An 11,701-nucleotide genomic window follows, 5' to 3' on the forward strand; every position below is an offset into this window, starting at 1 on the left:
ATGTGAACTGTAGCTTCACTCAAAGAGAGGTGAAGAATTTTTATTACAATATACTTATTTATATTTGCAAAAAAACTATATTGCAATATGTAAAATAACAAACAAAACAAAAGTAATATAAGCATTATTATTTTTAAAACTCCATCTTCTTGAGTTAAAGACCTCAGGGAAATTATTTCAAATCAAAAGACTAGAGCAACAATCATCAGAGGCTGGGGTGGAGATGGGGTGCTGGGGAGATGTTGGTTAAAGGATACAAAATTTCACTCAAATAGGAGGAGGAAGTTCAAAAGATCTATTGTAGAACACAGTCACTAGAGTTAGTAACAGTGGATTGCATTCTGGAATATTGCTAACAGAGTACATTTCAAGTATTCTCACCACAGGAAAGGATAAGGATTGAGGTACTGCATATGTTAATTAGCTAGATTTAGTCGCTGCACCATGTACATACTTTTTTATTTTTTATTTTTTTGAGACAGAGTCTTGCTCTGTCGCCCAGGCTGGAGCGCAGTGGCGCCATCTCAGCTCGCTGCAAGCTCCTCCTCCTGGGTTCACTCCATTCTCCTGCCTCAGCCTCCCAAGTAGCTGGGACTACAGGTGCCCGCCTCCACACCCGGCTAATTTTTTGTATTTTTAGTAGAGACGGGGTTTCACCGTGTTAGCCAGGATGGTCTCGATCTCCTAACCTCGTGATCTGCCTGCCTCGGCCTCCCAAAGTGCTGGGATTACAGGCCCATGTACACACATTTTAAAATGCAGGTTACATGGTATACATATGTACAATTCTTATTTGTCAGTATTCAGGTTCTAGAAACCCAATTTCCTAGGGAACCAAGCTGACACTGGAGCAGTAGTGGACACAAGGTTCAGTCTCCCAAGACAGGAGCAGTGGTAAATGAACACAAAATAAAGAACACTCATTGCTTACACTAGGCAGAAGAAACGAAGTCTTATTGTTATCATGGCTGTATTCATCAAGTAATTGTCACAAAAGCCACAAAGATGTTTAAGTCAAACACGAAGATTGTTTTGCTCTGGTACTGCAGAAAACTTCCAATGTGACAGGGATAGAAGAGGCTTCAGAAGAAAAAATGTTCCTGTGGATGAAGCTTCAGACCTTGCAGATGCCAGATGCCCGAATGCATGCAGGGGAACAGGCCTGTTCCTTGCCCATGCCCAAAGCTTCTGTATGCGGGCAGCAACCTCCCAGGCCCCAAAGAAAACTGCATGTCCCAGCCCTGAAGGCCGAGGCTAAGACACCCAGTGCTTGCCTTAGAGCGGTGAGCTGGCTCTGAAGACTCCTAGAGTCCAGTGGGCCACGATTGCTTCCACCACCCACATTTACAGTTACTGTGTCTTAGGGGTGAATCTGTGGTCTCTTTCTACCCAAAGGACAGCTGAGGTCCAAATCTACTTGTTTCCCACAGGGAGCGGGGAGCGGGGAGCAAAGAGAAGCCTCTGTTAAGGGTCTCTAGATGCTGCAAGGAGAGAGAAGGATGAGGTTTGTGAACAGGAAGGAGGCGACCGTGCCACGCTGTGGCTAAGCTGCTGGCACAGAGATACACGGCCGAGTCCCCCTGCTCTGTGCGCTGGATCTTCAGAGTGGAGACGGATCCCTCAGTCCTCTCTGCAGAGAACCGACCACTGGGCAGCCCTGATTTGTCTGGTGCATCGTTGCCTTGGAAGTAAATTAAAAACTCCAGGCCCTTCCCCAGGCTCTGTCGGTACCAATAAAGGGCGTTATGACCTGAAATTGGATCACACCTGAGCACTACATCCTTTCCCTCCTCTGTGACCTTGTTCCTGGGGGACTGGGAAACTCCAGCACCTGTGTGATCTGTGGAGGCACAAGTTAGGAACAGAACAAGGGAAACAATTTTAGTCATCACACGAATCGCACCCCTCCACACACACACATACAAACACCCCCCGGCACACACACACACACCCACACACACAATGAGGCTGGTTGGTGTCTGAGTACTCACCTGCCCCCAGGAGGCACAGGGCTGCCCAGCAGAGGAGCCTGGTGCCCATGGCAGAGTCAGGGCAGGATGGGAGCTTTACCAGATCAGGGTCATTGTGAGCAGGAGCAGAGGAAGAGGGACGTGCCTGTCCTTACACGGAAGTTCCCACAGTGACATCACTTCCTCTCCCAATCTGCATGACCTCAGGAACACAGGATTTATATTAGAACACACTTGGATGATTACTTTAAATATTTATACGCTCCTTGTAAACAACGTTATTTGCATGGGACATCGCTTTGGGCTCCTGTACTATCTGGACCGAGAGGCTTCATGCTGCGTCTCCGAGTTCACCTTCTCATCCCACAGCCCCTCCTCTGTCTGCTGGGCACGTTCTGTAGGATGTGCCAACAGCAACCCCAACACCAGGCACCAAAGGGTGAGCTCATTGTCTTTCCTGCAAGTCGGGGTCCCCTCTGCCATCCCCATTCATGCTGCAGCCTCCTCCATTCCCCCAGTCACACGTGCCCAACGGGACTGCCCCATCACATGGGTTTCCTCACAAACTGCCCTCATGCCTTTCTTCTGGGATCATTTCCCACCCTCGTTAACTATAATTCAGAAAAGATACCTTGGGGGCAAACTCACAGAATTTTTTTAGTGTTCCATATTTTCTTTTCCTGTCCTATAGATTTTTTTTAAATCAATCTGAATCTTCAATAACTGAGGACTGCAATTCTGATTTAACAGTTAGTTTTAATTCTCTTTCATGACTTTAACTATTTCTCTCATTCTATTCCACTGAAAGATATTTATCTCTCCCTTTTGACTGCTGTTAAAATCTTCTCTTTGTCATTTGTGGTCTGCAATTTCACTAGGACCTACCTATTCGTCTTGCAATTCATCTGAATTCTTGAACAAGAATTTCGGTCTCAAACATCTCAGGAACATTCTCAGCTAATATCATATACACAGTCATCTCAGGCCATTTGCCCTATTTTCTCTTTCTGAAACTTCAATTATATATAAGAAAAAAATAAAAATTTCAATAAAACATTATATACTTTCTGATATTCTAGAAACTTAATTTTTTCCTTGTTCCTTCACTTTTTAATATTTTACATTTAATTTTCTGTGCTTCATTCTAGGTGATTTCTTGAGATCCATCTTTGATATTGCTACTAATCTCTTTAGAAGCATTGAATCTGCTGTTTAGCTTCCATTTGGTTTTCTGGAGTAATCATAATGTTTCTAGACATTCCATTTGATTATTTCTTTAATGTTTTTTGATGGTTTGGGGCAGCCTCTTTTTTCGTGTCCTCATTTCAGTTCCTTCTTGTATTCATTTAAATGTAGCTCTTCAAACATTCACATCTTATGATGGCAGAATTTTAAATCTTCAAGATGTTCATTTTAATAGTTTATTGCTTCTGCTCACTGTTCCTCCTCGGTTTTTGTTTTAATATTTTTAATAGTGGGAGTGAATTGGTCTGATGTTAATCTGTGAAATTCAGGGAGAGGCCAGGGTTGAGAGTGCAGAACGTCAAGACTCCATAGCTTTTCAACTGTCTCCGGTCTCACCCCCAAATGCATGGGGTCAGGAACTGTCTGCTGCACTCTGAGCTGTGAAATACCCCCGTAGATTAGATTCCTCACATCACAGCCTGCTCTGAGGACAGCCCCAATGTAGGTTCCAGAAGAGAATTCTGATTTTCTGTTTCTTTTTTATTATGCTTCCTCCAAAAAACAGAGCCTGTAAGGCTGTATATGCATGAGGTTTTGTTTTTTTGTTGTTGTGGTTGTTTGTTTTTGTTTTTCCTGTTCTTCCAAGGAAACCAAAGTCCTAGCATCAAGGATTTGTTCCACCATTAGCCAACTTAAGACAATTACGGGACAAAAGTAGCTCACTATTTAGGTCCAACTTTTACAAAGGAAAATCAATATTTTTTTATTTGAAATCATATGCTCTCCTTTGAGTAGAATAAGAGGTCACATTAATCATGAATTAAATCTGCTGGCTAGATCTCTCCTCCAGACCTTCTCTTCCTCAGCTCCCCCTACATTTACATAAGGTCTAACTCCTGTCATACATCCTCCTCTCCATAGTACTCTTAGTGGCTCTGTTTTATTGATGTAAACGTAATGGAGTTTTTGGTACCAGAAGTGGTTCCAAAATTACAAACCTGTGTGCATGAGTTTCTGGAAATGGATCTCTGATCTGTCTAGAGTTGTTGTGGGGAAAGAGTCCGAAGGAGAGCATAGAGACCTGGAGGAGGTCTGGTGCTGCAGACACAGGAGGAATCTTACCCATGATAGCGACTCCCCATTAATTTCAGGGACCTACCCTAGCCCAGCAATCAAACGGGTAAGATTTCTTGTAGTTAATGCCAGATCTCTGCCAGGGTAAAATGGATCTAGGGTGCTCCTGTTATTCGTTGATCCATCCACCCATCATTCACTGCGTCATTGACTCATCCATTCTCTTTGAAATGGGTCTCCCCCTGTGCCAGGCACTGCTGTTGGGATATAAAGCAGACATAGCCTTGGCCTTCATGGGGTTTAAAGTATCTGGAAGATTCCAATTGTGCTAAATTCTACTGACTAACAGACACATGATAGCATGAGAGATTATTAAAGGGAAACTGACCTCAGCTGGAAGCTGAGGGAAACATAGTGGTGATTATCACCAGGGCTGATCATGCTGAGATCTGAAGCACAGGTAGGTGTTGACCACTACAGAAAGGAAGTCTCCAGCCCAGGGCACAGGAAGTGGACTTTGGAGTCTCTCAACATGGCAAGAGTAGAGAAGGGCAGGGAGGTCGGGGAGGAGAAACCCAGCAAGGTATTGGAGGGCGACTGTGAATATAGGAAATGCAGGCTGTGGCTAAGACGACTTTAGGGTTCAATATGAGGAAAAATCATAGAGAGGAAAGCATCTGGTACGCAGGTAGAGATGGGAGTCTAGATGGATCTGAAATACAAATCCTGTTTCACCTACGAGGCCTCAGACTCAGGTGAATGACTAGGAAAGTCAGAGCTGGGAAACCTCTGGCCCCAGCCCAAAAGGACAGCTCAGAGGAAAGACTAGAGGGGGACAAAGAAGACATCTGAGGCCCTGAGACCAGTCCTGGCCTGGGTGAGACCGACTGCAGAGGCACCTGGCACAGACCAAGGTTCCCACTGGCCAGGCACAGTGGGGATCCAGAGTTTCCGGTGCTAGGACCAAGGGCATTGCTGAGTCTGGGGTGGGGAGGAGGGCAGAGCCTCTCCTGCCTTTATGTGCAGAGAGGAGATGGCCGTGCAGCACTGTGGCTTCACTGCTGGCACAGAAGTACATAGATGTCTGGGAGGGAGCAGCCGACTCCAACCTGAGCAGGAAATCCTTTTTCTTTAATCTGGAGGCATTGTAGCCATTGGGGACTTCTCCTTTCTCAGTGCTACCTTCACCAGCTGAGTAATGAATCAGCCTCAGCCCCATGCCTGGGTCTTGTCGATACCAGTACATGTAGTCATGGTTCATATCCTGGGCACACTTCAGTGTCATGTTCTGTCCTGTCTTCAGGATCTGGAATTTTGGGGTCTGAGTGACACCAGCATTCACTGGACCTGCAGAGAAGCACAAAACTGATGCTGCAGCCCCAGTGGGAAGGCGCTGGGCCTTGAAATCTATGCAAGGGGCCCTGCCCAGGACCCACCTGCCCACAGGAGAGAAAAGGCCACACAGCACAGGAGCTTGATGCTCATGGCAGGTGCTACAGGATGGAGGGGACTTCTGGGTCTGTGCATTGGTGAAAGGGGAACAGGTCTTTCAGGGCGTCATTCTGAGACCTCATTCTCCCTCCCTGGGCCCCAGAGCCTTCCTGTCAGGAGAGGCCACGCCCCTTCCCCAGATGGTCAAATTCAAGATAAATTCACCAGTGAAGAGTTTGGATGGGAAGAATGCCTTTGTCTGAATTGATGCAAGTCTACCATTTTTTAAAATATCTTTTGGTAATTAGTTTGTATCTCAATGTGTATTTTTTATTCCCATGATGATGTAATTACTTGGCTGTGCACGCTGACCCATGCCTGTAATCCTAGCCCTTTGGGAGGCTGAAGAGAGCAGATCACTTGAGGCCAGGAGTTGGACACCAGCCTGACCAACATGGTGAAATCCCATCTGTACTAAAAATACAGAAATTATCCAGGCATCCTGACATGCACCTGTAGTCACAGCTACTCGGGAGTCGGAGGCACCAGAATTGCTTGAACCAGGGAGACAGAGGTTGCAGTGAGCCGAGATCATGTCACAGCACTCCAGCCTGGGTGATAGAGTGAGACTCCATCTCAGAATAATAATAATAATAATTACTCATTAATACACTGATATTGGTTATCTAAGCATTACTATAGTCTAGAATCTTAGAAAAACTCCTCATGTCTTCCGGGTGTTTTTGACTCCTGTGTCCCAAATACTCCTTCAAGTATCCTTTTCTAATCTGCTTAATTGACCATAATCCTGTTCAAAATCCTTTGTCTATATTGATTTTCTCTGTTATTAGCTTTCCAAATCCCAGGGGCAGGCTCATCAACATTGGAGTTGTCACTTTGTTCTGTTTCTTGTCAATTCACTGACAGATGGGCCTCCTGACAAAACCGGCTGAGCACCTTCAGCTCCACCCAGGGCTGTTGTTTCTGTGCCTGGGGTTAGACCGCAGCAGGCAGAACCACCTCACGATGCTGACTGCCCTCTCTGTGTGGATGATGGCAGCTGCCCATGATCTACAGGCACAAAGGTGTCTTGATGTGTAAGCGACTTGGAGAGACAAGGCTGACTTTAGGGTAAGGAAGAATGTTCTGGATGTATTGCTGCCATTAATTTAGTAATAAATACAAAGGAACCAACTCAAATACCCATCAATCAATGAGTGGATAAAGAAACTGTGAGATATATATATGAAATAGATATAATATATATATGTTTCAGGGACTTACCCAAGCCCAGCAACCAAAGGGGTAAGATTTCTTGTAGTTAATGCCAGATCTCTGCCAGGGTAAAATGGATCTAGGACGCTCCTGTTATTGGTTCATCCATCCACCCATCATTCACTGCGTCATTGACTCATCCATTCTCTTTGAAATGGGTCTCCCCCTGTGCCAGGCACTGCTGTTGGGATATAAAGCAGACATAGCCTTGGCCTTCATGGGGTTTAAAGTATCTGGAAGATTCCAATTGTGCTAAATTCTACTGACTAACAGACACATGATAGCATGAGAGATTATTAAAGGGAAACTGACCTCAGCTGGAAGCTGAGGGAAACATAGTGGTGATTATCACCAGGGCTGATCATGCTGAGATCTGAAGCACAGGTAGGTGTTGACCACTACAGAAAGGAAGTCTCCAGCCCAGGGCACAGGAAGTGGACTTTGGAGTCTCTCAACATGGCAAGAGTAGAGAAGGGCAGGGAGGTCGGGGAGGAGAAACCCAGCAAGGTATTGGAGGGCGACTGTGAATATAGGAAATGCAGGCTGTGGCTAAGATGACTTTAGGGTTCAATATGAGGAAAAATCATAGAGAGGAAAGCATCTGGTACGCAGGTAGAGATGGGAGTCTAGATGGATCTGAAATACAAATCCTATTTCACCTACGAGGCCTCAGACTCAGGTGAATGACTAGGAAAGTCAGAGCTGGGAAACCTCTGGTCCCAGCCCAAAAGGACAGCTCAGAGGAAAGACCAGAGGGGGACAAAGAACACACCTGAGGCGCTGGGACCAGTCCAGTCCAGGCCGGGCCAAGACCGACTGCAGAGGCACCTGGCACAGACCAAGACTGGCATTGCCCAGGCCCACTGAGGCTCCAAAGTTTCTGGTGCTAGGACCAAGGGCATTGCTGAGTCTGGGGTGGGGAGGAGGGCAGAGCCTCCCCTGCCTTTATGTGCAGAGAGGAGACGGCCGTGCAGCACTGTGGCTTCACTGCTGGCACAGAAGTACATAGATGTCTGGGAGGGAGCAGCCGACTCCAACCTGAGCAGGAAATCCTTTTTGTTTAATCTGGAGGCATTGTAGCCATTGGGGACTTCTCCTTTCTCAGTGCTACCTTCACCAGCTGAGTAATGAATCAGCCTCAGTCCCATGCCTGGGTCTTGTCGATACCAGTACATGCGGTCATGGTTCATATCCTGGGCACACTTCAGTGTCATGCTCTGTCCTGTCTTCAGGACTTGGAATTTTGGGGTCTGAGTGACACCAGCATTCACTGGACCTGTAGAGAAGAACAAAACTGATGCTGCAGCCCCAGTGGGAAGGCGCTGGGCCTTGAAATCTATGCAAGGGGCCCTGCCCAGGACCCACCTGGCCACAGGAGACAAAAGGCCGCACAGCACAGGAGGCCGATGCTCATGGCACAGGCTGCAGGACGGAGGGGTCTTCTGGGTCTGTGCATTGATGAAAGGGGAACAGGTCTTTCAAGGGAGTCATTCTGAGACCTCATGCTCCCTGCCTGGGCCCCAGAGCCTTCCTGTCAGGAGAGGCCACGCCCCTTCCCCAGATGGTCAAATTCAAGATAAATTCACCAGTGAAGAGTTTGGATGGGAAGAATGCCTTTGTCTGAATTGGTGCAAGTGTACCATTTTTTTTTTTTTAGATCTTTTGGTAATTAGTTTGTAACTCAAAGTATATTTTATATTCCCATGATGGTATAATTACTTGGCTGTGCACAGTGGCCCACGCCTGTGATCCTAGCCCTTTGGGAGGCTGAAGAGAGCAGATCACTTGAGGTCAGGAGTTGGAGACCAACAGGGCGAAATCCCATCCGTACTAAAATACAGAAATTATCCAGGCATCCTGACGTCACCTGTACTCACAGCTACTCAGGAGTCTGAGACACCAGAATCACTTGAACCAGGGAGGCAGTGGTTGCAGTGAGCTGAGATCGTGCCACTGCACTCCAGCCTGGATGACATAGTGAGACTCCATCTCAAAATCATAACAATCATAATAATAACTCATTAATACACTGATATTGGTTATCTAAGTATTGCTATAGTCTAGAATCTTAGAACACCTCCTCATGTCTTCCTGGTGTTTTTGACTCCTGTGTCCCAAATACTCCTTCAAGTATCCTTTTCTAATTTGCTTAATTGACCTTAATCTTGTTTAAAATCCTTTGTCTATATGGGTTTTCTCTGTTAGCGAGTTTCCAAATCCTAGGGGCAGGCTCATCAACATTGGAGGAGTCATTTTGTTCTGTTTCTTGTCAATTCACTGACAGATGGGACTCCTGACAAACCCAGCTGAGCAGCCTCAGCTCAACCCAGGGCTCTTGTTTCTGTGCCTGGGGTTAGACTGCAGCAGACAGAGCCACCTCACACTGCTGACTGCCCTCTCTGTGTGGACGATGGTGGCCACCCAGCACTGCCCATGATCTATGGGCACAAAGGTGTCCTGATGTATAAGGTACTTGGGGGGACAGGGCAAGACTTTAAGGTAAGGAAGAATGTACTTGCCATTAATTTAGTAATAAATAAAAAGGAACCAGCCCAAATGCCCATCAATCAACGAGTGGATAAAGAAACTGTGATATATATAATATAAAATATATATAATATAAAAAAGATATATATATATATAAAATTAAATTCTCTGCAGCCATAAAAAGGAATGAGTTAACAGCATTTGGAGTGACCTACCTGGATGAGATGGGAGACTATCAGTGAAGTAACTCAGAAATGTAAAACCAAACATCGTGTGTTCTCACTGATATCTGGGAGCAAAACTATGAGGACACAAAGGCATAAGAATGACACAATGGACTTTGGGGACTTCGGGGGGAAGAGCGGGAGGGGGTGAGGGATAAAAGACACAATATGGTGCAGTGTATGCTTCTCGGGTGGTGGGTACACCAAAATCTTGCAAATCATCACTCAAGAACTTACTCATGTAACCAAATGCCCCCTGTACCCCAATAACATATGGAAAAATAAAAATTAAATTAAAATGTAAAAAGAAAAATACTCTCTCATGGCCTGCAGCCATGAACATGGAGTGTTTTTGTTTAAAAAAAGGAGCTCCAAAACTGTACCTTTGGTGCACAGAGCCCCACATTTGGAAGGACCCTGCACTTAGTTTTAAACTCTGCTGTCATGATCTTCAAATTCTCAACAGTGTTTGGACAAAGGACCTGCCAGTAAGTTTTGCCACTGGTTGTAAATACATTATTTTGTTTCATATTCTGCTTACCTCCCCATGTGCTTGTTTCCTTTCAGCACAAGAGCACAACCAGGGTCTGGGTCACTCAGCATCTACGGAACTTAAGAATAAGGAAAACAGAAATTAAAGTCACAGCAAAGGACCACCTGGTACTGAAAGTCACAGCTGGAATCAAACAAGCCCATGAATAGGTTCCATATCTGTGTCCAGGACTGTGGTTCAGGAGACAGAGAAACACACAGCACAGTGGCCTGGTGCCCAGGGCAGGGCCAGAACAGGAAGATCGATTTTAGCTCAAGGCTCAGGTTTTACGGGTTGGACACTTGGCGTCAAGTCAAAGAGAACCCTTCTCCTAATAAGACATCATCTGTCAATGAAGTCGCTGTGATGTTGGTTTGCTTGACCCCAGCATGCTCACTGTGTGAACACGAAGCCCAGCTGCATGTGTGTCTGATGGGAACTCAAAATAATTTCCTTAAAAATGATTAACTTTTGTCAAAACATGACATAAATGTGTTTGATTGAATGAGCTGATGAGAAAATAAATGAATGAAAATGAATAAATTTTGTAGAATCAGCTTCTACCAGCTGAAAAGACCTTTTGAGGTTATTTCGGCACAACATCCATCTCCAGATAGAATTGTCCCTACCATGGGTCAGGTAGCTCACATGGCTTCAACCCCTTCTAAAACCTGAAAACCTCCCAGGAACTCCTCCCTGCCTTGATTACTTAGCTGTGTATTCAAGGGGATTAATCAGATGAGGTTTGACATTTGCATTAAAAATATTTGCGAACAAAATGACTCTCCAGTGATAGAGGTCACCTCATTGGTCGTTGGGACAGAGAGAGGCATTGCAGAGGGGAGTGAGGGACTTTCGTGGCGAGGCAGATACATCTTCATAGAGGCGGGGTTGCATACGTCGATATATGTTGCTCAAAAATCACTGATCTGTTCATTTAAAAGATGTCGTGTTTACTTCATATAATTTATATATCAAAAATGTTGATTTTTGAATGTCTGAGGAGATATGTATGCTACATCCTCTAGTTAATTTTATCAAATGAATTATCAAGCATATATATTTCCATTTCTGTGACTTCTGAGTCCTCAACCTAAGATTTCTTTGCAGGATGTGTCCATATCTGTCTTTGCACATTGGCATAGTGGAAGAGGTTGTCTGAGACCAGCAAAGGAAACCAAGATATCTAGGCTTCTACTATATGCTAGATACTTTATGCCATTAAAGGTTATATAGATCTCTGCTGATGGAGAGCGTTAGTCTCATTTTGTAGATTTTAAAAAAAAATGTTAAAGCTAAACTTAACCCATTAAGAACTGGCCTGAGATCTTGATGAGCTGGTGTTAGAGTGGAAGTCACGGCTGGGAGTCATGGTGCCTCTTCAGACCTCTTTCCCTACACCACTGTCTCCAGGGTAAACTGATCTCCGACTACGATGCTATTAGAGTCAGCAGGTCTAAAAGGGGTGTAGGGGAAAACATTCCAATTTATTGTAGGTTGGCAGCTTTATGAAATATTTTATA

General features: G+C 45.2%; 2 gene segments (V, D, J or C); both read right to left on the reverse strand.

The window, feature by feature from the left end:
- Window positions 1–953: 953 nt before the first annotated feature.
- LOC105471208 (T cell receptor beta variable 7-2-like) lies at window positions 954–2,121 on the reverse strand. The segment is given in 2 exon segments: window positions 954–1,840; window positions 1,992–2,121. Coding segments are annotated over 2 exon segments (504 nt in total).
- Window positions 2,122–5,438: 3,317 nt separating this feature from the next.
- LOC112424854 (T cell receptor beta variable 6-1-like) lies at window positions 5,439–10,178 on the reverse strand. The segment is given in 5 exon segments: window positions 5,439–5,576; window positions 6,945–7,116; window positions 7,708–8,211; window positions 8,301–8,383; window positions 9,638–10,178. Coding segments are annotated over 3 exon segments (606 nt in total).
- Between the last annotated feature and the right edge of the window lie 1,523 nt (window positions 10,179–11,701).

This window comes from Macaca nemestrina, chromosome 4, assembly GCF_043159975.1.
Source record: "Macaca nemestrina isolate mMacNem1 chromosome 4, mMacNem.hap1, whole genome shotgun sequence".
Lineage (NCBI taxonomy): Eukaryota > Metazoa > Chordata > Mammalia > Primates > Cercopithecidae > Macaca > Macaca nemestrina.